General features: G+C 40.5%; 1 protein-coding gene across 1 annotated transcript in view; it reads right to left on the minus strand.

Moving 5' to 3' along the window:
• Positions 1 to 8,684: 8,684 nt before the first annotated feature.
• LOC133663453 (solute carrier family 12 member 9-like) overlaps positions 8,685 to 26,422 on the minus strand; it is a 137,479-nt gene continuing 119,741 nt past the window's right edge. The window contains exons 11-13 of the mRNA XM_062067927.1: positions 25,223 to 25,397; positions 22,155 to 22,301; positions 8,685 to 16,917 (exon numbers count right to left, since the gene is read on the minus strand). Coding sequence (XP_061923911.1) covers positions 15,965 to 16,917; positions 22,155 to 22,301; positions 25,223 to 25,397 — 1,275 coding nt within the window. The 3' untranslated portion in view covers positions 8,685 to 15,964. The remainder of the gene's footprint in view (positions 16,918 to 22,154; positions 22,302 to 25,222; positions 25,398 to 26,422) is intronic.

Genomic DNA, 26,422 nt, shown 5'->3' on the forward strand with positions numbered 1-26,422 from the left:
CTTTGCCTTCCGGCTCAGCTCCTTCTTCACCACAACGGATCGATACAGCGTCCGCATTACTGAAGACGCCGCACCGATCCGCCTGTCGATCTCACGATCCACTCTTCCCTCACTCGTGAACAAAACTCCGAGGTACTTGAACTCTTCCACTTGGGGAAGGGTCTCCTCCGCAACCCGTGGATGGCACTCCACCCTTTTCCGGGCGAGAACCATGGATTCGGACTTGGAGGTGCTGATTCTCATCCCAGTCGCTTCACACTCAGCTGCGAACCGATCCAGCGAGAGCTGAAGATCCTGGCCAGATGAAGCCATCAGGACCACATCATCTGCAAAAAGCAGAGACCTAATCCTGCAGCCACCAAACCAGATCCCCTCAACGCCTTGACTGCGCCTAGAAATTCTGTCCATAAAAGTTATGAACAGAATCGGTGACAAAGGGCAGCCTTGGCGGAGTCCAACCCTCACTGGAAACGTGTCCGACTTACTGCCGGCAATGCGGACCAAACTCTGGCACTGATCATACAGGGAGCGGACCGCCACAATCAGACAGTCCGATAACCCATACTCTCTGAGCACTCCCCACAGGACTTCCCGAGGGACACGGTCGAATGCCTTCTCCAAGTCCACAAAACACATGTAGACTGGTAGGGCAAACTCCCATGCACCCTCAAGGACCCTGCCGAGAGTATAGAGCTGGTCCACAGTTCCACGACCAGGACGAAAACCACACTGTTCCTCCTGAATCCGAGGTTCGGCTATCCGGCGTAGCCTCCTCTCCAGCACACCTGAATAGACCTTACCGGGAAGGCTGAGGAGTGTGATCCCACGATAGTTAGAACACACCCTCCGGTTCCCCTTCTTAAAGAGAGGAACCCCCACCCCGGTCTGCCAATCCAGAGGTACCGCCCCCGATGTCCACGCGATGCTGCAGAGTCTTGTCAACCAAGACAGCCCCACAGCATCCAGAGCCTTAAGGAACTCCGGGCGGATCTCATCCACCCCCGGGGCCTTGCCACCGAGGAGCTTTTTAACTACCTCAGCAACCTCAGCCCCAGAAATAGGAGAGCCCACCACAGATTCCCCAGGCACTGCTTCCTCATAGGAAGACGTGTTGGTGGGATTGAGGAGGTCTTCGAAGTATTCCATCCACCGATCCACAACATCCGCAGTCGAGGTCAGCAGAACACCATCCTCACCATACACGGTGTTGATAGTGCACTGCTTCCCCTTCCTGAGGCGGCGGATGGTGGTCCAGAATCGCTTCGAAGCCGTCCGGAAGTCGTTTTCCATGGCTTCCCCGAACTCCTCTCATGTCCGAATTTTTGCCTCCGCGACCGCCGAAGCCGCACACCGCTTGGCCTGTCGGTACCTGTCCGCTGCCTCAGGAGTCCTATTAGCCAAAAGAACCCAATAGGACTCCTTCTTCAGCTTGACCGCATCCCTCACCGCCGGTGTCCACCAACGGGTTCTAGGATTACCGCTACGACAGGCACCAACTACCTTGCGGCCACAGCTCCAATCAGCCGCCTCGACAATAGAGGCGCGGAACATGGTCCATTCGGACTCAATGTCCAGCACCCCCCTCGTGACATGTTCAAAGTTCTTCCGGAAGTGGGAATTGAAACTCTCTCTGACAGGAGACTCTGCCAGACGTTCCCAGCAAACGCTCACAATGCGTTTGGGCCTGCCAGGTCTGTCCGGCATCCTCCCCCACCATCGCAGCCAACTCACCACCAGGTGGTGATCGGTAGAAAGCTCCGCCCCTCTCTTCACCCGAGTGTCCAAAACATGAGGCCGCAAATCCGACGACACAACTACAAAGTCGATCATGGATCTGCGTCCTAGGGTGTCCTGGTGCCAAGTGCACATATGGACACCCTTATGTTTGAACATGGTGTTCGTTATGGACAATCTGTGACGGGCACAAAAGTCCAATAACAAAACACCGCTCGGGTTCAGATCCGGGCAGCCATTCTTCCCAATCACACCTCTCCAGGTTTCACTGTCGTTGCCAACATGAGCGTTGAAGTCCCCCAGTAGAACGAGGGAATCACCCGCGGGAGCACTCTCAAGTACTCCCTCGAGTGAATCCAAAAAGGGTGGGTACTCTGAGCTGCGGTTTGGCGCGTAAGCGCAAACCACAGTCAGGACCCGTTCCCCCACCTGAAGGCGGAGGGAAGCTACCCTCTCGTCCACCGGGTTGAACTCCAACATGCAGGCTCTGAGCCGGGGGGCAACAAGAATTTCCACCCCAGCCCGTCGCCTCTCACTGCCGGCAACGCCAGAGTAGAAGAGAGTCCAGCCCCTCTCGAGAGAACTGGTTCCAGAGCCCTTGCTGTGCATCGAAGTGAATCCGACTATGTCTAGTCGGAACTTCTCCACCTCGCGCACTAGCTCAGGCTCCTTCCCCCTCAGCGAGGTGACGTTCCATGTCCCAAGAGCTAGCTTCTGTAGCCGAGGATCGGACCGCCAAGTAACCTGCCTTCGGCTGCCGCCCAGCTCACATCGCCCCCGACCTCTATGACCCCTGCTATGGGTGGTGAGCCCATTGGAGGGGGAACCCACGTTGCCTCTTCGGGCTGTGCCCGGCCGGGCCCCATGGGGACAGGCCCGGCCACCAGGCGCTCGCCATCGTGCCCCCATTATGAATTATTGACCCATTTAAAGCTTTAATTACTTCACATCAAGTATTCCACTTAAAAATATTTTTTGGGGAAAATATTGAATATTTTGTGGGTTTGACAAAAAAAAAAAAAAATCTTTGACAAAAAGGGCACAATAAGACTACGAAAAAATTATAAAAACTTATAATCAATGGATAGCTCTAAAGTCTTGTTTTAACACCTTTATGAATGTGGCCCTTTTGGGTACCCAATAATTTTAGTGGGACTTTTTTTTTTTTTTTTTTAAACTGTCATTACTCAAAAAATAATAATGAATGAATCAATGTTGTTATGAATCATTGACCTATTTAACGCTCCAATTACTTCACATCAAATATTCCACTTTGAAATATTTTTTGGGGAAAATATTTTGGGTTTGCCATAAAAAACTATGTTTTCTTTGGCAAAAAGGGCATGGAAAAAACATGAGACAATTATAAAAAGCTATATTGACAGATTTTTTTGAAGTTGATCAAGAGGCTTATTTTCAACACTTTTATGAATGGGGCCCTTTTGGAGCTCCAAGAATTTGAGTGGGACTTTTAAAAACAAAAAAAACAAAACTGTCAATTACTCAAAAAAAAAAAAAGATTAAAATCAATGGTATTATGAATTAATGCTTTATTTAATTCTCCAATTACGTCACATCAAATATTACGCTTCGAAATATTTTTGGGGCAACATATTGCATAATTTGTATGTAAAAAAGATAACACTTTAAATTTGAAAAAGCCGTATTAATCCAGGCACTGCTTATCACGTTAACATGTGTTGTCATGGTGATGTAGTGTGTGTATGCACGCTATAACAGCTTCTTCTTCCTGGCTGGATGTGAATAATAATCGGTAGATATAACTTTGTTTACTTATGATTAGCACCACCCTGAAGTTATGTGTGATGTTAAAAGTTCTGTTTAGTACAAATGTTTATGAAGCCGTAATGTGTCGGAAGGGCTTTGTAGACAGTTGTTTGTGTGTGTGTTTGTGCAGGGGAGTGTGATTTTTGCAGTGTGACGGTCATAGATTCAACAAAATAAAATGATGGAAACTACATTATTTATGTATTTTCCATTAAATAATCAGATAGTTTGGTGATCACAGTCCAGATGAAATTCTATGTATTAAACTTCCAGGATGTTCAAACACGCCATATCTGCTTTGGTCGCACTCACGAGACACAGATGTGCATTTTGATTTTGAATAGTTAATACAAAGCAGCCTTTTGGTGCGTTTTTTATTCATCACAATGGATGCTTACTGGTGTCTCAATTGAAGCGATCAGAATAGATTTGATAGTTTCCTGAAAGCCTCTTTTATCATTTTATTACATATGGTGTGCACTGCATCCAAGTGCAATATAATGTTTCACCTGTCAGAGGGGTTGGACTTACTCCAGCCTCAGAGGCGTATAAGAAGAAAAGTACTTAAGATTTGACAAGTAGCACCCAAACTTAAGGCATGCTCCAACCAAAGTGCGCATGTTGGCTGAAGGCGTGCACCATCAGGCTTAAGTTGAGGGAGACAATGCTGCGCAGCTCGAATCCTTGCACTTTTTCGTTTGTCAGCAAGTCAATAATACAGCATTTCTAGAACCATTTTTAAATACCATGACTTTCTACACTGTAAAATCTACACCTTGAGTAATGCATTAAACATACATGTGACATCAATATTCTTAAAATCTGACATCAAAATCATACTGAGAGGAGCTGTAGCAGTGCGCTTACAGCCTGATCTACTAAACAGCGCGTGCAAACAATAAAATTGTGTGTACTATTAGTGGGCGTGTTGTGTCTGATCTACTAAGACTATGTGCGCGATTGAAAAGTGGTGCAGACCGCCTTGTTTACAGTAAATGAGTTTTTTCCGTGTACTATAAGCAATACTTGATCATTTACATCTGTGGCGTTTTGCTAAGTTTTCAAACTAGCAGCAGGCATGTGCCACTTTTTATGGGTATTTTAGAAGCAGTCCTGCGTTGCATCTAGAGTGAAACCACTAAGTTTTCGCGCATTAAATGTGTGCTCATGGGGGAAGCTGCAGCACTGACTGTGAACGTGAAGGAGAATATGCAAGAACATGCATATTGCAATACGTTTTTTTTCACTCAGATGTGTTAATAATACATTTTCTATATGAAAAAACTACACCAACAGACATCAAAATGCATCAATTCAATTTGTTTTGATCAGCCCCTTAAGTCATCCACCAGCTATAAAGTTATATTGCTGGATAAACAATATTTCTCATATTTTTCCAGGACTTTTCACACTTGCTAAGTAAGAACGCATAATAGCGTTTGCATTTGAGTTTTATCATGATAAATCAAACTGTGTGTGCAGAATAAATATGTTTTCATCTTCTCCCAGTTTTGTGCGCTTTCTGTTGATCAGCTTACATTCTGTATATTCATGGGGACAGAAACACTAAATGGATTGCGCTCTGTATTCTGCTCACTGTCACGGCGCATGCGCAATCCTGCATGTCATCTGCTGCAAGCTCTGCTGGCACCGCCACTAAAAGCGCGCCGGGACACGCCGCTGCTCGCATCGCTGCCACGCCCCTGCAAGGCTGCAGACAATCACAAATCAGCGCACCTGGGACTGATGAAGACAGACTGCATAAAGACCAGCGGACCCAAAGATCCAGTGCCGGAACGTAGTTCACTCCTCGTATTAAGCATCCCGTCTCTGGCTTCCCTCCCGCGTACTTGCTCTCGCTCTGTGCCTACCCTATGCCCTTGTCTTATATCCTCTGTGTTCCCCGCAGTGTTTCCCGTGATCTGTGTGCCTTGACTTCCCTCTGGATTCCGGACTACCTCCCTCGATCCTCGACCCCTGCTTGGACACGGACCTTGTTGCTTCTCTCCAGCCCCCGGCCGCTTGCTTGCCCACCGACTGCCTTATCGCTTTGCCCCATTGGTCTGACGAAGGATCCATCCAACACACACTTACAACAAACTCTGGTAACATTTACATTGTTAATTCTACACAATGTCTTGCACCATTCACATTTAGTAGCATACACACTCCACCACTTCATCAAGATCAATAAACCTATTGAACTTACCCCTTCCGTTGTGTCGTCTCCTTCCCCCGTCGTACGTAACACTCACTAAAGAGACACAGCCTACTGTGCGCACGTTTAGTAGATCAACGTTGCTTGTGCTATCAAGTTTGCACGTGCTTTAGTACACGCAAACCTTTAGTAGTTTAGGCCCCAAGTCGTCACACACACTAAGTCAGTATGAATTGGGGTGGCGTACGTGAGTTCGCAGGCGCTTGTTGCTACCATACCATCTTTTTCCACAGAAGAAGCCAGCGGGTTTTGTTTGAAAAACTTTTTACACAAACAAAATAGTATAAATATATTCAAATGTTCTGCTGAATGAATAGTGTGACTACCAGGATGGAGGATTATAAACATAAGGGTCTGGGCTAGTTTTTGCCCCATCCCTCACTTAAAGTGTGAGTGAATAATGTGTGAAGAATGCAATAAGGACCTGATGAATCTGAAAGAGAAATAGATGATACAGTATTATCTGCTCACAGATGCTACCTGCTGGTTATTTGAGGACACTGCAGCTTGTACTAATTCATCCCACTCCTTAATGATTCAGTCACACGCAGAAATCTTTCAGGAATGAGGCAAAATTACAACTTTACCTACTGTACAAGCTGAAATACACCTCCAAAATGTATTTTAGCCCAAAGGGAAGGTTATCAGCATACTTGCCAACCCTCCTGATATTTCCGGAAGACTCCCGAATTTCAGTGCCCCTCCCGAAAATCTCCCGGGGCAACCATTCTCCCGAATTTCTCCCGACAACAATATTAAAGGCCTACTGAAACCCACTACTACCGACCACGCAGTCTGATAGTTTATATATCAATGATGAAATCTTAACATTGCAACCATGCCAATACGGCCGGATTAACTTATAAAGTGCAATTTTAAATTTCCCGCTAAACTTCCGGTTGAAAACGTCTATGTATGATGACGTATGCGCGTGATGTCAATCGTTGAAACGGGAAGTATGCGGACACATTGAATCCTATACAAAAAACTCTGTTTTCATCTCAAAATTCCACAGTATTCTGGACATCTGTGTTGGTTAATCTTTTACAATTTGTTTAATGAACAATGGAGACTGCGAAAAAGAAAGTTGTAGGTGGGATCGGTGTATTAGCAGCTGACTACAGCAACACAACCAGGAGGACAGAGATGGATAGCAGACGCGCTAGCCGCCGAACTCACCTTAACTTCCTCCGTCTCGCCGACCGCATCTGTGATCGGGTGAAGTCCTTCGTCGCACCGTCGATCGCTGGAACGCAGGTGAGCACGGGTGTTGATGAGCAGATGAGGGCTGGCTGGCGTAGGTGGATAGCTAATGTTTTTAGCATAGCTCTGTGAGGTCCGGTTGCTAAGTTAGCTTCAATGGCGTCGTTAGCAACAGCATTGTTAACCTTCGCCAGGCTGGAAAGCATTAACCGTGTAGTTACATGTCAATCAATCAATCAATCAATGTTTATTTATATAGCCCTAAATCACAAGTGTCTCAAAGGGCTGTACAAGCCACAACGACATCCTCGGTACAGAGCCCACATACGGGCAAGGAAAAACTCACCCCAGTGGGACGTCGGTCATGGTTAAATAGTATTGTTGATCTTCTGTCTATCCTTCCAGTCAGGGATTTATTTATTTTGTTTCTATATGCAGTTAAGCACGATGCTATCACGTTAGCTCTGTAGCTAAAGTGTTTCGCCGATGTATTGTCGTGGAGATAAAAGTCACTGTGAATGTCCATTTCGCGTTCTCCACTCTCATTTTCAAGAGGATATAGTATCCGAGGTGGTTTGAAATACAAATCCGTGATCCACAATAGAAAAAGGAGAGAGTGTGGAATCCAATGAGCCAGCTTGTACCTAAGTTACGGTCAGAGCGAAAAAAGATATGTCTTGCACTGCATTCTAGTCCTTCACTCTAACGTTCCTCATCCACAAATCTTTCATCCTCGCTAAAATGAATGGGGTAATCGTCGCTTTCTCGGTCCGAATCACTCTAGCTGCTTTGAAAACAATGGGGAAATGTGAGGAGACTTTCAACTGTTGACGTCACGCTACTTCCGGTACAGGCAAGGCTTTTTTTTATCAGCGACCAAAAGTTGCAACTTTATCATCGATGTTCTCTACTAAATCCTTTCAGCAAAAATATGGCAATATCGCAAAATGATCAAGTATGACACATAGAATGGATCTGCTATCTCCGTTTAAATAAAAAAAATTCATTTCAGTAGGCCTTTAAGGGCGTGCCGTGATGACACTGCCTTTAGCGTCCTCTACAACCTGTCGTCGCGTCCGCTTATTCTCCGTACAAACAGCGTGCCGACCCAGTCACATGTTGTGTGCGGCTTCTACAGGCACACGTAAGTGACTGCAAGACATACTCGATGAACAGCCATACAGGTCACACTGAGGGTGCACGTATAAACAACTTTAACACTGTTACAAATATGCGCCACACTGTGAACCCACACCAAACAAGAATGACAAACACATTTCGGGAGAACATCCGGACCGTAACACAACAGAACAAATACACAGAACCCCTTGCAGCCCTAACTCTTCCGGGCTACAATGTACACCACCGCTACCACCAACCCCCCAACCCCCATCTCCCGAATTCAGAGGTCTCAAGGTTGGCAAGTATGGTTATCAGACTTTTACAATCAAAGTTCATTTATAAGAGCGTGTCTTGTAAAATGATAAGTGCATGTATTTCACTCACAATAACATTTTATAAAAGTAAATAAATGTGATCGAGACATTTTTAAAAGAGTGCATTATTCTCTTATTTTTTAAGTGATGCTCTTAATGAGCAGCGTGTAGTGTATTAACATTCATGAGAGCATATGAAATTACAACTCTTGTGCTTCACCTGCCTTGAACCTCACAGCACGAATACATCAAGTACGAGAAAATGAGTGCTTAAAAAGTCTTTATTTTTCTTAGCTTACATTTCGTTGAGCACCTATTTGTTCTACATTTTACAGTGTTCAAAAGCAACACTTACCACTTCATTAAACGAGCGCTTCCATGTTGAAGCTGCACATCATGGACAAAGAAAATGTAAAAATCACAGTTCACTAAAGGAGTGCACTTCTTGGAGTATAATGAAATGTCCTGCAAGTAAACACATTCAACATCGAATGAAGGACATCAAACTAATGCAAAGAAAAAATGTCAGTTAGTGAATTGGCTGTTGCTTTTCACGCATTTTTAAACCACATCAACAAATCAAGGACGATTAATGTTCCTACGGAGTAAATTATTTGCGGTCACAGTTAAGTTAAACTACCAATGACTGTCACACACACACACTAGGTGTGGCAAAATTATTCTCTACATTTGACCCATCACCCTTGATCACCCCCTGGGAGGAGAGGGGAGCAGTGGGCAGCAGCTCTGGCCGCGCCCGGGAATCATTTTTGGTGATTTAACCCCCAATTCCAACCCTGAGTGCCAAGCAGGGAGGTAATGGGTGCATGGATAAAACATATTCTGTGTTAAAACAGGAAAATAATTATATCATTTAATTTTGCCACTTCATTATTCAAGCTAATCAGGCATTACTTAATGTAAAGTATGGGTGGTAAAGTACCTCGAATATGTACAATCAATGAATTAAATACAGCTGTGAACTTTGTAAGATTATTTTAGAGAGCTGTGCATCTTTTTGGACCAAACCAAAAAATGCAAAGTAAATGTATTACTGGACGAATCCATGGAAATTGTCACAAAATGATACTGAAGTCCCCCCCCCGGTTTAAAATAAAGTGGTACCTCAGTTTTTGTAATTAATCCGTCACAAAGTGTCAGTTGAAAAACATATTAAAAACAGAAACGGTTTAAGTTAAAGTTAAAGTTAAAGTACCAATAATGGTCACACACACACAAGGTGTGGTGAGATTATCCTCTGCATTTGACCCATCAGCAGCAGTGAGCAGTAGCGGTGGCCGCGCCCGGGAATCATTTTTGGTGATTTAACCCCCAATTCCAACCGTTGATGCTGAGTCCCATTTTTATAGTCTTTGGTATGACTCGGCCGGGGTTTAAACTCACGACCTACCGATCTCAGGACGGACACTCTAACCACTAGGCCACTGAGCAGTTTTCCAGTTGGAAACAATGTAAATCCAATATATCACTTCTAGCCACACTACTGAGGACAGCCTGTAAGCACCATATTACCTTGGAGTGTTCAGCAAGGGGTATCCAAACTGCGACCGGCCGGGGTCTTCAGTTTGGCCCGTGAGACGTCATGGGTTTAAGGAGGAAACTGGCCTGTGGGGTGTTTCCCAACTAATTTCAAATATCTGATAACCTTATTGCTGCACATTTGCCACTATCTTGTGGACAACAAGAGTAAATCTGGTCAATGACCATGAACTCCTATTTCAATTGAGATCAGCACAGCAATTACTTTTATGACCCAATCCAAACAACATACATACAAACAACATGGCGCAAAAAAAAATAAAAAATGCTACCAACACAAAAACATAACACGACCTGCTCACTGAACTTTGTGGATATCATAACAAATGTACAAGCACCACAACAAATTTAAAATTACCAATTTAAATATATTACAATGCATTCTGGTGAAGATGCAAAACACTCTCCAGACTTATCCACGCTTGGCGCATTTTAGCTTCTTGATATGTCTGATAAACTACAAAACTTTAGGGAGGTCGTCATGGAAGTAAACAAGGTAGGAGTCGAACTTTCACATACTCTTAAAATCCAATTATATTAATTATTTAGCCATTATAATAATATAATATGTACACATTTAAGATGTATTGGCTATATATATTGTTACTCTAATGCAGTCGGCTTTTGGCTCCCGGCTAAAAAAATTTGTAGCCCCCAAGGTTAAAAAGTTTGGACACCCCTGAGCCCTTAAGCAGTGTGTTGTGTTCGCTGACACTCTGGAAATACAGACTCTAAAGCTCTAAGGACTATTATGCTACAACTTTATTTGATTCTATAATGGCTTATTTTACACCCATACTCAATAAGGTAAGAACAGAGACTGAGTCACCAATGTTACTATTTGTTCTAAAAACGGGACAGTGTATGAAAACCGAGACATATTTTTGGTGCAAATGAAAACCAAGGTATTATCGTATTTTTCTGACTATAAGTCGCAGTTTTTTTCATAGTTTGGCCGGGGGTGCGACTTATACTCAGGAGCGACTTATGTGTGAAATTATTAACACATTACCGTAAAATATCAAATAATATTATTTAGCTCATTCACGTAAGAGACTAGACGTATAAGATTTCATCGGATTTAGCGATTAGTTATTTGAATGACTCTTACCATAATATGTTACGTTAACATACCAGGCACGTTCTCAGTTGGTTATTTATGCGTCATATAACGTACACTTATTCAGCCTGTTGTTCACTATTATTTATTTATTTTAAATTGCTTTTCAAATGTCTATTCTTGGTGTTGGGTTTTATCAAAAAAATGTCCCCAAAAAATGCGACTTATACTCCAGTGCGACTTATATATGTTTTTTTCCTTCTTTATTATGCATTTTCGGCCGGTGCGACTTATACTCCGGAGCGACTTATACTCTGAAAAACACGGTACTGCACCTCTTTACGGGCACCATTAGATGCCTGAACATTGTTAGATGGTTTTCAATTTCTTGCAGTGTTCACTGTAGCATAGCCTGATCAATGGTGGCAGTCGGGCAATCAACCCGTATATTTGTTAACACAATATACATAACCCAAGAGAAAAAGTCCAGGGTAGTGATCATATTTAATGAACAAGGGAAATCAGGTAATTGGGCCATCACTTCCAATCCACCGATCTGGAAACATATGATTTCAAAATGTAACGTGATTAAATACGTTGATTAAATAGATTGAATCTGATTAACATATCTCATCAACTGCAAAAGTGTGGACAACATGTATATTTTTTTCCTATGTACTTTAACCTTCCTCTTGTGTTAGGCTCGGTACTGACCTGTTTTAGGTTTTAAATGCATACAAGAAAATTAAAACAATTAATAACATTTTACAATTTTTTGAAGTAGTGTGCTTGAAATTATTACATTTGTAGTGTTAGGGTCGTTATCGACCCAGTGATAACATTATGATTATTAAGCAATAATAAGAGCCCAAGCTGAATTTATAAGTGTACTGCCAAGACATATATCTCCTATCCCTATCACGTGAGCTTTAAGGGATTCTCATTTTGCCACATGCACATAAATAAGAAGACAGACATGTAAATTGTTTTTCGTACACTTAGCAGCTGATTTAAGACATGGGTCAAAACTGAACCGTTAACGCGAGAGGTGTGAACAGAAAGTCAACACAAGTTGAAGGTTAAATGGTAAAAGCAGCTGTCGTGAATATTCCTGCTCTAAAAATGAACACAGTCCAACTTTCTATCTAGACCTGACTACTTCCAGACTTTTAATCGCTTACAAGTTTGGTACTTTTTTTGATCAGAAGGCACACGGAATGATCGTTTTAAGAAATGAGACGGGGTAAACTCTCCTTAACCCCTTGCAAAAAAAGGAGGTCACAGGGGAAGCAAGAGGACACTTCAAATTCAGCTCAAACTGCATCGAACAGTGGAAAAGTCTTTAAAGTGTAGGGTGAAATATATGAGGAGAGAGAAGGTGGGTAGTCTTGATGAGTGCAGATGTTCCTATGGTGCTATCATATGACTCATAGATGCTCTTTATAATATACAGGCGTGTGACAGTTAGGGATGGGTACCTTCGCATTTGAACCGATACTGTATCTAGGAATCCATAATTGTACTTAATGATACCAATTTTCAGCATTCATGTGTGTGTAAAGAAATGTTAATTATTTTATAATAAATTCTCATCTTTTAATGTAACATTTAAAAATGTACTGATGATGATAACTGTGCCGTCCAGTTGTTACAGTTTGTTTTGTTATTACATTTCTGAGTCTCATTTGCAAGTATCATAAAGTAGATTTTAAATGTAGTTACAATTCCAAGACGTTAGATGGCAGTAGTGTATAGACTACGGTGTGTAGCCTAGTAGTCTTAGCTATTAAGTTGAATGTGCCAGTCTAGTCTTATGTTGCACCCTACAAAGTGTTTATACTGTAAGTATTGTACTTATTACACACTAACTGTTTGATTTAATGGCCATTCTAGGTGTAGTTTTCATTTTCAAAATTGGAAGTGTTGAAACTGCCATGTAAAACTGCTAAAGCTAATCAGTAGCATTCCTATGGCATAGCAAAAATTAGCATCAAGCTAATGCATGGAAAAGTGGAGCCTTACTTTATGTCCGAGCGTTTTTTTTTTTTATCAGGCATACTTGTTTTGTTTGCATTAAAAATTGAAACGTTTCTGAGAGGCAGTTAAGCTGAGTCTGCTTTGAGCGCTGCTTGAAATCTTGTTTCCTTGCCAAGTGTTTGAAACTGTGTTTAGTCTGCAACCGGAGCTTATGTAAAGGGCAACAAAGTGATTGAAATAAGGTACTTTTTGATTTTAAGTGACTCGATAACTGGTGATACCGACAGAATTAGGTTGGTGCCTATAAAAATACTCAATATGGTACCCATCCCTAGTAACGACACATGTATTTTTAAGCGGATTAACCAAATAATTTGGTACAGAGGCGAATCGATTTCCAACATGGTAAGCATTAAAAGTGAGTGACAGGAAGTGTGTTACGCATCTACTCGGTAAACAAATACAGCGCAGCCAAGCAGAAGCCAGACGCCTGTATCCTCCAGCTTCCCGGTGATGTGCATAAACGTGTGCCGATGTCGTTCAGTAGAGATAGTGAACAAGGCAACAAGCTAGAACTATTAATGCTGCACTTCAGGAAGTACTGAAGTAACATTTACCAAAAATAACATAAGCATTTAAACTGTTACTGTTGCACTGGTCTGCATTGTTGTACTTTCCTAAAAAAAATGGTATGTCAAAAGTGTGGCCCCGCAGCAATTATCGGCTTGTGGCTAGTTAATTGGTCCTTGGCATATTCTAAAAATTAAGTTAAGATGTTTCACTAGATATTACATTAATTTGCTTTGTCAGCTATTACACAAAGTTGTTTTGTTCATAGCTTAGCTTATATTGACCTACATTGGATGTGCTTTTGCATCTCTAAGGCACAAGAAGTATTAAAGTGGATCTTGTATCATTTCATTTTTCTCTATATTAAATTTTTTTTTGGACCAGCAGTTTTTTTTAGATTTTAATTATTTATTTTTTTCAATCATGAAAGCTGTTAACTATGTTTCCTGAACAGAAACTGCACTTTTTTGGATTTTTTTCCAATCATTCACAATCTTTGTGTGAAACAAAAACACACTCCTCTTTTTCTTCTTTGCTTTCTAAATACTTAAAAACTGCTAGCATGAGGTAGCTAACATTGCAGGTAAAGGGAAGTCATTTATTGCGACTATAAAGCCCTCTAATAAAACCTACAAAAACGCTCCATTTAAATGTTGTGACACGCATATCAACCAAGCTATAGCGACATTGTTTTTGTAAGCTTAAATGCTGAGGAACTACTTTTCTGGTGTAGTAAAACAGCGCATTGCTCATAGAGACATTCACACTGCTCCTCGTGCCACTTGCAAAAGGTAACACAGCTACTGAGCTGCTGCTGCATCGCCTCTGAGTTGGTAAAATTTTGTGCTGCATTATAAATCATGTCTCAAACCCGTACAGAACGTTGTGGCCATTAGCCGAGAAGTTGATCAACTTTGAATTTTAACTTAGACCCGAAAACATCGCTACAAAGATGCAGCAAGAGTCTCATTTCAACCCAGCACTATTTACCTGAGTGAGGAATATGCTGAATTCACCAACTGAACGGGGAGCACACTCTGGTGCTGAAAGATATAAACATCCCACCAGTGACTAGTGCGAGTGGGTTGGTAAGTGACTGTTTTGTTTTGTTATGTTATGTTTGTATTTCTTGTTTAGCACTTATCATTAGTGCTACATGATGCTCAGTGTTTCACTAGAGCTGCATCTGCTTAGCACCCCACTTCTAATTTTTTTAGCTCATCTTTTGCATATTCAGGGTCAAAAAGATAAAGTTTTAGATCATCAATTGTCCCAAAGTAGTCCTCATTGTCTCTCACAAAGTATGTCATGATTAGTAGTAGTAGTAGTTCTTGATGGAAGTAGCGTCCGTTGCTATGGGCTCTGTGAAATCAATGCACCCAGGAGAGAAGTTCTGCTAATGCTTCAAGTGACCAAAATACTGTAAATATTACGTTATCATGAATGTCCCAGAACTACATTACAATACATACCCCATGTATTTTAAACGTTGTTGGATGTTTTTCTTAGAGGGTTTTATAGGAGAAATAGGTCAATCACCATCACCTACATTGTTAGCTGCCTTTAGTTAGAAGTTTTTTACTATTTAGAATGAACAGAATATAGATGTGTGTTCTTTTCTCCCATAGGTATTGTGAATGATGGACAAAATTGCCAAAAAAGTACAGTTCCCCTTTCAATTTACCGAAAATTAACCAGCGGCATCGTGATGATGGCGTTCTGTTACACATATAAATAATATAACCAGTTCAGACAAACATAATCATGTCATACTATTTTAACTTGAAGACTACAATCCTGTTTCGATGCATTATAGTATTTTTGTGCAATGCTTTGTGTAATAATAATAATGGATTAGATTGTATATCGCGCTTTTCTATTATTAGATACTCAAAGCGCTCACAGAGAAGTGGGAACCCATCATTCATTCACACCTGGTGGTGGTAAGCTACATTTGTAGCCACAGCTGCCCTGGGGTAGACTGACGGAAGCGAGGCTGCCAGTTTGCGCCTACGGCCCCTCCGACCACCACCTATCATTCATTCATTCACCAGTGTGAGCGGCACCGGGGGCAAGGGTGAAGTGTCCTGCCCAAGGACACCACGGCAGCGTTTTGGATGTCAAGAGGCGGGGAGCGAACCTGCAACCCTCAGGTTTCTGGCACGGCCGCTCTACCCACTACACCATACCGCCGCTTTAAAGTAAATAAAGTTAAGGTATCGTCATTTGAAATATTCCATAGAAAAATATTATATGAGTTGTTGGGCTTTTTTCGGGTTTGGTCCATATTGTGCTGGTCAAGCGTTTGGTCAGTTTAGTCAGTCAGCTTTTGGGACAGAAATTCACATCTTCACACAGCAGCAGTCAACAAGACCGACGCCAAGCCTGTCACAGCTTAGTGCGTGTGAGCGGAAGTGTTCAGAGATCAGTGGTGATGACAGGCGTCACACCGTGGATGAGCAAAGTTGGGCCCAGGTTCTGTGTCAGCAGCTCCAACTGGTGCAAGTAAGCAGTGTAGCGGCGGGTGTCAGCCGGGGGGTGGGGTAGGTACAGAAAGCGCACAGTCGGTGGTGGCCGTGCCTGGTTTAGGATCAGTTGATTGACAGCTGACAAGTAGTCATCTGATAGGCGCGTGGTGTTGCTCGGGAAGCTATTGGCGTAATTATCATCGTCATCCTCCTCATCGTTCCTCCGCCTCTCTCCATCCTTGACGGTTTGGAGAGATTCTGACGCTTGCTTGTTCTCTTTTCCAATTCTCCCGCCTTGTCGCTGCCAGTGTAGTGCCACCTGCTGGTCCCAAGGCACAAGGTAGATTTGAGCTTTTATTCGCAACTCTTTCAGCAGCTGTCCTAGCTTCTCCTCTGAGCCACTCACGGTCCGCCCTTCCTCCACACATAGGAAGAGACGGAGTGTGGCTTTGCGCCAAGATCGCACCATGTTGAGAATGCATGCCAGCTGAAGCAAGAACAAAGAACAGGTATCCACGTAGCTGGAGCTGTCTGGACGCAGCAGATTGACCGGCCACACGTCCACATAGACAGAACTCTTTCCTGGAGAGGAGGAGGCTGCTGACAGAGCCTTTGCTCGGTCAAAGTTGTTAAAATAACGGGCCAGAACCACATTCTTCAGCATCTTCATGGCATCCGCAATGATTGCTACGTACTCCTCGGCCCCCAGAACCTTTCCGTCATGGGCGTTGTCCTTTTTAGTACCGTTACTAGACCGCCGAAGGGAAGCAAAATGGAAGGGAGTGGTGTGCTGCTCAAGATCCTGAGACGCTGAAAGATCTGTGGACTGACTTGGAGAGAGCTTGTCTTTTGGCAGACTGTCGTCATAGAAACCCAAGACAAGTGTGTTGGGACGCATTCCACCTGGAATGTAAACAAAATAGACAAGGCAATGAGTCACTACAGATTGTTTGATTCTAAACACAGTTGCAGCTCAACCCCTCAACTCTGTTTTCTCTTTATCCAACCTCTCTCTTAACCCAACTGGTCGAGACAAATGACCACCCTACAGAGCCTGGGTTCTGTTCGAGTTTTCTCCTTGCCTCTGTCGCCAAATGCTAGCTTATGTTGGTTCTCTTTGATGTATGACAAAGCGTGGTTCTAGACCTGCTCTATGTGTAAACTGTCTTGAAATAACTTCTGTTGTGAATTTGCGCGATAGAAATAAAATGCACTTGACTCGACTTAACATTACATTGTCAGTTCTCACAATTTGCTCCAAAAAAAGAAATACAATTGAAGACATCTTTCTACAAAGTGAGGCACCAAAATTTAATTAAATAATATCCTAATCAACACGGGTGCAACTAACGATTATTATAATACTTGTATAGTTGATGCGATTATTTTTTCATTAGTCGATGACTCAAATGATTATTGCTTATGATCTTCTTTGCACTTTTGAGTTTAACATCTGCGACTTGACCAAGTTATTTTTAAAACCTAATATAGTAAATCAAATTGTAACAAAATACACAATAGGTTTTACTTTATTCCACGTAAAGTGCAAGACGTCCTGTAAAAAACAAGTATTTGTATGCAGTACTGTTAGTTATTTAGCAGCAATTATTTACTTAATGGAATAAAGCTGTAAACATGAACATTACTGGCGGTCTATCAATAAATGTTTTTAATAACAAATCTTTGTCAATACATTTTTATAATATTGTTGACTATTTTGACTAACTGTTGTAGCCATATTAATTAATATTAATCTGTGACGTGAAAAAATTAAATGAGAAACGTATCAATAAAGACTTCCTTTAAACCAGGGCGGCCCCCCAGCGTCCAAAATACGGCCCGCGGGAAGTCCCAAGTTAAAAAAAAAAAATAAATAAATATATATATATATATATATATTTTTTTTTTTCATTATCATTTTTTTTTTTACATTTGTCCTTGCTAGTCCATTTTCTACCGTCTCCTAGCCACTCAGGCAAATCATATTGTCTAAAAATGCATTTTACCATCAATAACGTGACATACAGCAAGTGCGCTCTTTAAGTCAATTAGTGCGCGAGGAATATATGTGTGAATACATATATATATATATATATATATATATATATATATATATATATATATATATATATATATATATATATATATATATATATATATATATATATATATATATATATATATATACACACACATATAGACACATATACATATATACACATATACATATATACACATAGATATATACAGTGGGGCAAAAAAGTATTTAGTCAGCCACCCATTGATTGTCAATGGGTGGCTGACTAAATACTTTTTTGCCCCACTGTATATATATATATATATATACATATATACACATGTACATATATATATACATATATACACATATACACATATACATATATATATATATATATATATATATATACATGGAAATATACATATACATATATACACACACATATATACACATTTACATATACATATATACACACACACACACACACACACACACACACACACACACACACACACACACACACACACACACACACACACACACACATATATATATATATATATATATATATATATATATATATATATATATATATATATATATATATATATATATATATATATATATATAGCGCGGCCCCCAGCCAAATTGTTTTACCCCAATGCGGCCCCGGAGTCAAAAAGTTTGGGGACCCTTGTTTTAAACTGTCAAAGCATGTATTAGGGATTAGGGATGTTCGTTCAGCAATTGTTAGGATTTTATTGACACCAACACCAATACCGACATTCCTTGTCGATACCAATATTCATCAGTACTGTACATAATTGTGTAAATAAAGATGTGAAAAAATTCATTTTTTTAATTACCATTTTTACTAGCACAAGAGGTTGTACTCCACCAACATCATGTAACATCTCACAGCAGGGAAGTCTTTTATCAACATCTCTTTTTGAAGTCTTAAACAATTTACCGATGTTTGCAGTGCAAGGGGAAATGCAGTTATGACGTTTCCTATTACTGTTTTTGGGTGCCACCAAGACCACATAGATCCATCACTGTGTTTCTATTCATTACAATTACACTCAGCTGTAAATATTATTCAGGTATGGCATTCATGTGCAGAGCACAGACCTTTTACATTATTGTGGTTAGAGTGTCCGCCCTGGTAGGTCGGACAATCGGTAGGTCGTGAGTTCAAACCCCGGCCGAGTCATACCAAAGACTAAAAAAATGGGACCCATTACCTCCCTGCTTGGCACTCAGCATCAAGGGTTGGAATTGGGGGTTAAATCATCAAAATGTCTCCCGAGCGTGGCCACCGCTGCTGCTCTCTGCTCCCCTCACCTCCCAGTGGGTGGAACAAAGGGATGGGTCAAATGCAGAGGGTAATTTCACCACACCTAGTGTGTGTGTGACTATCAGTGGTACTTTAACTTTAACTTATATATTATATAAAATATATAATGTAAATCAATGCAACCAATTAGCATCTTAGATGTTTGTGCATTGAAGCAAGGTGTGTTTTGATGCCACGCAAATGCGGATGGATTATTATATTAGTTACATTTTTCACTTTTTTGAGTGGATTAATATTGGACTGTGGATTACCGGTTAGCTAGGAGGACAGTTGATGAAGCACGGTAGCGACGAACATGACTCGAGAGTAATGCGCGTTCACTTCAAACTGACAATAACTCTTATTAGCGTACAGGACTTAAAATACTGTTGTGTTACAAACTTTTGTGTGGTGTATGGAATCATTGGGACCCAGAGTTAAAAGACTGTACAACTTTAATTCAATTTAAAAAATATTTTAAAGTAATCAATTATAAATAAATATGTTGAGAATGGATGCTAAAGATGTAAAATTAACACGTTGGAACTTTTTCATATGTATTTTATTTTATTTAGTGATTAATGGAAAACAAAGCATGAATCATACATATTTTAGTATTTTGTAGTGTCGAATGTTATAAAAGCCTTGATTAAATGAAATTATTCTGTCACACCGCGGTGAGGAAAGTCTTGTCTTGGTTTTTTCTGTCTTGTGATTTGCATGTATTATTTTGAAAAGCATCTCCTCTTGTTTCAGATCACGGGCCCTTCCTCTTGTGTCACCAGTCTGACGTCATCCCTGACCCTTGATTGTTTCCACCTGTTTCCCATTACCCTCATGTTCCATATAAGCCCATCCCTCTCCTTGTTCTGTGCCAGATTGTCTCGATCCTTCGTGCCTGTCTTGCATCCTAGTTCATGTTCTTGTCTTGCCTCGTCCCACGACCACGTATGTTTATCCAGCGTTTTTCAAGCTGTAATTTTGAGTTAACCTTTTCCTCCCTTAGAGCGACCTTTGTTATTTAACCTTTTTCAACCGCAGTGGTGAGTTATGATTTTTCTTTAAATATTTCCTTCCTCAAAGTTTGAGTGATTTTTGTTTATATAAATGTTAGAATAATTGTGAGAGTAGTAAGTTTTGATAGTCCTTTATTTCTTCCTCCGTTTGGAGCGCTTTTTGTTAAAGTTTTTTATAGCAGGTTCGTTGCTAGTTATATTGTCTTATTTTTGTCTATTCCTCCGTTGGAGTGATTTTTGGTTCTTTCCCTTTTTGGAAACGTTTTTTGATATAGTAGAACCTCATAGTGATTGTATATTTTCTGCTCTGGAGGTTAAGAGTTATTTTCAAAATAAAAGCCTTATTTAGAACCTCCCCTCTCTGCATCTGAGTCCCTTCATTCGCCCAAGCCTGACATATTCAGAGAACAATGTTAGGTATGGAAAACAAAAACAACTATTTATTATTAACCATTTGGAATGGACTGAACCTGTCTTTAAGTTAGTGGTCACAATAATTCATTAAATCAAGCTCATGAGGGAATATGTTTGTTACTGGATACTTTCTAATATGCTTCTGCCATGAACAATTTAAATCTGTAAGTAATATGCAACTATAATTATTTGTTTATGTTTACAATTTTTGGGTTTTATACTGCAATGTTGTTCAATTCCAGATAGCTATTACGTATGTTTAGCTTGTTTGCTATTGTGTGCTTAGCTGTAGTGTAGCTGCTGGCTTCTAGCTTTTAACTGGATAGCCAGGTTTGCAAAAGTAAACACACTGCAGAACTGCTTGTATTAGCGTGCTTATATTGGATATTTTAGAAGCAAGCCTTATACTTTTTTTTTTTTTTTTGCTGGTATAGTACTAAAATGTAAGTATTGGTTATGGACGCCACAAACATTCACAAATTGTTTGAATAGGATAGGATAGTGCCATAAATTAATGTTACTTCCCATTGAAACTGAAATGTCCTTCTGCGGTTGTAGTTTGCTTTACTGTAGAAGGGAACTCCACCATAAAACTCTCTTGAGATAACTTCTGTTGTGAATTGGCGCCATAGAAATAAATGCACTTGATTCGAATTAACATTACATTGTCAATTTTCACAATTTTCTCCAAAAAAAGAAATGCAATTGAAGACATCTTTCTACAAAGCGAGGCGCCAAAATGTAATTGAATAATATCCTAATAAACACGGCTGCAACTAACGATTATTATGATACTTGTATAGTTGATGCGATTTTTTTCCGATTAGTCGACGAGTCAAACGATTATGTTGTGTAGCTGCTAGCTCCTAGTAGCTTATAGCCAACCATGTTTTAAGTTTTTGGTAATTACTTTACCAAAATTAAAAAAAAAACAACACTTTTGTCTGCTTATTAAAAACATTTAGCTTTTAACTGGATGGCCAGGTTTACAAAAGTAAACACGCTGCAGGACAGCTTGTATTAGCGCACTTATATTGGATATTTTAGAAGCAAGCCTTATACTTTTACTTCCCATGGAAACGGAAAATTTCCTTTTGCGGTTATAGTTTGCCTTACTGTAGAAGGGAACTAACTACCCCATAAAACCCCCTTAAATACAAACAAAATTTGTGAAACATATTGTTAAAAATGTATATGTATGATACTGTCAATTAAACATGTGAGTCTATATAAACTCATATACTTTCTGTAAAATGTACAGGTGCACCTTTAAATGTAAAAGCAGACTCTACGCCTTAGTCATACAGTACTGAACATGTATGGGATAATGAGAAATAATGATGGTGACACTGACCTAGTCCAGAGATGAACAGGAGGTGTTGGATCCCGTGACGTACTGAATCAGCCAATGTCAGGTTGACAAAGGCTTTAATGTTGAGATAGTCCACCAGGGTTAACCAGGAGGCATACTGAGATTGAAGAGGATCAGAGGGCAACGTGTCTGAGAGTGAGGGCGGGATTGTAAGAAGAATGGAAAAATAAGGTACATGTTTAAAAAGAACCTCAACAGTTATGGTTGTGATTAGCTGTGATTAAAATGATTAGCTTTCTTCTTACATTATCAGTGACTAACCCCAACTTTATGACCACCTCCACAATCTTAATTTATGCATCAAAAATTCTTCCTTTATCAGTATATAAATGCTCATTTTAGAGATGGAGTTACAGTATGTAAATGTCAGATTAAGAAAACAAACCGTATTAAGATTCTGTAATCATTTTCCAAAATCAGTGTTTACAGTACAGTGCATGTGATACAAAGAGCAGAAGAGGATTGTAAATGTATGACTACAGTACATAGAGACAGAAATGTGTAAATACAAATCTTAAAGTAAGGCTAATCAGTTTGTTTCATACAATGACAAGGTTAATGACCTGGGGCATCATGTATTAAGACTTGTGTAGATTTCTTACAAAATAAAAATGGTGTATGCGCAAATCCAAAAAACTTATGCATAAAAACATTCAAATGTATAAAAATGCGCACACACATTAATTCTACCATATTTTTTTGTACATTCGAATTGAACGCACATGTTAGAGTGGCTGGCCACTCCCTGTCCACACACTTTTGAAATATGCAAATCATATTCAAATTAGCCATGTGCCTGAGATCCCACACTATGCACAATCAGAAAACCCAAAGATAATGAGCAAGATGGTGAAAATGAATAAATCCACAGACAAGGCGTTGGAGGTGCTTCTTGCTACAGTGAAGGCACGCCAAAATAAATGTACCCTTTGGCACCCTGTCCTCTGGCATTTTCAGCGAACAAAAGAGTGTTGAGTGGGATAAAATGTGCAAGGCTATCAATATATTGGAGTCCCAGAACCGCACACAGGAACAAATATGTAATAAGTGTTACTACATCAGGAAGAAGCTGAAAAAGAAGATGGATGTGGCCAAAACAGGTGAGGGGACTGGAGATAAAGTAGTGCTCAACCCATTTGTAAAGATAGTTACTAAGATGATTACGTAAAACTTCAGAAGAGGTTTAATTTGTGTAACTTACAACAAAATGTGTTTATACAGTAGCCTGCTCCCAGCCAGATTAGCGTTTAATGTGAAAATTAGGTAATATTTGGTTTGAAATCTTTTAAATTTAAACATGTCAGCATACTTTGACTCTTGTTTGATTACTCAATGTGTTACTACAACACAGGGGAGCTACTTGCAGTAGCAGCAATGTGACAAAGTTGAGTCCTTCCTCCACCGTCTCCGGTGCCATTATCCTACCGCAACCACCAGCTGCTGCTGTCCGCTCAACTGACTAAGCTGTGCTGGAGTCACAAGAATACATTGAAACTGCAATAGGTGGAAAAATGGTTGCCTGGACGTCCTCATAAATGTTAATATGAGGAATTAATAGCAAAGCATAAATGATCGTGTGGATAAATTAATCAACATCCTTACAAATATAAATATAAACCATTAAATGTATTGGTGAAAAAGTAAATTTTGTGTCTCAATCTTTAACATTGTTGAAATCAAATCTTTGCAAAGCCAGAATGACAACCTCTGTATATCGCCAAAGTATCCAGAGGCCGTAGAAATGCGCGTACGCCAGCCAAGTTGGCGTGAGACACCGCGCATTTCCACGTTCAAATCACTCTGATTAGGGATGTCCGATAATGGCTTTTTTGACGATATCCGATATCCGATATTGTCCAACTCTTAATTACCGATTCCGATATCAACCGATACCGATATATACAGTCGTGGAATTAACACATTATTATGCCTAATTTTGTTGTGATGCCCCGCTGGATGCATTAAACAATGTAACAAGGTTTTCCAAAATAAATCAACTCAAGTTATGGGAAAAAATGCCAACATGGCACTGCCATATTTATTATTGAAGTCACAAAGTGCATTATTTTTTTTAACATGCCTCAAAACAGCAACTTGGAATTTGGGACATGCTCTCCCTGAGAGAGCATGAGGAGGTTGAGGTGGGCGGGGTTAGGGGGTAGCGGGGGTGTATATTGTAGCGTCCCGGAAGAGTTAGTGCTGCAAGGGGTTCTGGGTATTTGTTCTGTTGTGTTTATGTTGTGTTACGGTGCGGTTGTGGGTTCACAGTGTGGCGCATATTTGTAACAGTGTTAAAGTTGTTTATACGGACACCCTCAGTGTGACCTGTATGGCTGTTGACCAAGTATGCCTTGCGTGTGTGAAAAGCCGTAGATATTGTGTCCCTGGGCCGGCACGCAAAGGCAGTGCCTTTAAGGTTATTGGCGCTCTGTACTTCTCCCTATTTCCGTGTAAACAGCAATGTTTTAAAAAGTCATAAATTTTACTTTTAGAAACCGATACCGATAATTTCCGATATTACATCTTAAAGCATTTATCGGCTGAGAATATCGGTAGTCCGATATTATCGGACATCTCTACTCTTAAAACATCTTAACTTTGCTGTGAAAAAGGGCGGACGCCAGGTTTTTGTTAATGCGCACGGTTTATGCATGAGGCGCCAGCCAAGTCTGTCGGAAAAGTGTACTTTTATGATTTATTTTGTGATCTGACGCTGTATGGAAAATAAGATTTAATAAGTTAAAGTAAACCTGATGATGGTAGGGGGAAAACTGAATTACACACTGTAAGTCTTTAGGATGTGTTTACTCTTGAATGAAATATGCGACAATCCTGATTGAGAATCTCGTTTGATTGATTGAACACTGCAATATATGGAATAAAAACAATTGTGACAGATGCAATCATAAACTATATCATAAATTTATACTTTCATTATTTTCTCAGTCTCTCCATGCTGCAGTCTGGCACTTGTTTCGTTAAGTGCTGGGAAAAAAACAGGTTACCTAAAGCTGGTTAAAAAAAAGGTGTACGTTAAAAGGCGTTCTTACTGAGATCTCCGAGTTGAACGTGTCCCAGAACGTAGAGTCCACTCTTTTTAATATCATTGATGAATGTGATGAGGCCTGTACTGCTACGAGGGTTGGAAACCATCAGCAGAACCTGTGGCCTCCAGAACTTGACATGGTCCTTTCTCACATCTAGCATCAGCAAATACTTGCGCACCTACAGAAAATAAGACAATAGAAAAAAAACAGAAATGCATCATATTCTCTGAAAGTTATAATTGTAATCATAGTAAATTGAAATGTTTGTAGTGAAATATTTTTTTGCACACTTCCGGTTAAAGAAAACCTCTGCTTCCTGAACTTTTTTTTGGTTGTATACTATTTTGGTGCTTTACCTGACCATACATCCTGACCACAATCATAGAATTGTCTGCTGACACCCTTGGCTTGAAAACTGTCAGGAGTGAGATTCTTGAACAAACACAAACTGTTAACGGTGAGTCTGCTGCCAGTCTCCAATACAGTTGGTGCCAAGGCTTTATGTTGTTGTTTCACTTCAATCCTCTTGGACTGGAGGGCCACAGCAATCTGTTGCTTAATGAAACTGACATCCAGCTCACTGGGTTTCCCCCCGTCTTCCCTCTTGCAATCACACCGTTTATTGATTGATTGAGACTTGTATTAGTAGGATGCACAGTGAAGTACATATTCCGTACAATTGACCACTAAATGGTAACACCCGAATAAGTTTTTCAACTTGTTTAAATAGATTCATGATACAGATATATACTATCAATATATACTATCATCATAATACAGTCATCTCACAAGATAATCACATTGAATTATTTACAATCCGGGGTGTGGAGGGGGGGACGGGGACGGGGGGGTTAGGTTTGGTTGTTATCATCAGTCATCAACAACTGAGAACAGAGAAATTGATATTGGAACAGTGTAGGTCTGACTTGGTAGGATATGGACAGCAAGTAGTGGGCAGAGAGAGAGAGAGAGAGAGAGAGAGAGAGAGAGAGAGAGAGAGAGAGAGAGAGAGAGAGAGAGAGAGAGAGAGATCAGAAGGCATAAGAAAAAGTATCTGCATTTGATTGTTTACATTTGATTATTAACAATCCGGGGAGGGTGTTAGTTTAGGGCTGTAGCTGCCTGGAGGTGAACTTTTATTGCGGTTTTGAAGGAGGATAGAGATGCCCTTTCTTTTATACCTGTTGGGAGGGCATTCCACAT

The sequence above is a fragment of the Entelurus aequoreus genome, linkage group LG13, assembly GCF_033978785.1.
Source record: "Entelurus aequoreus isolate RoL-2023_Sb linkage group LG13, RoL_Eaeq_v1.1, whole genome shotgun sequence".
NCBI lineage: Eukaryota > Metazoa > Chordata > Actinopteri > Syngnathiformes > Syngnathidae > Entelurus > Entelurus aequoreus.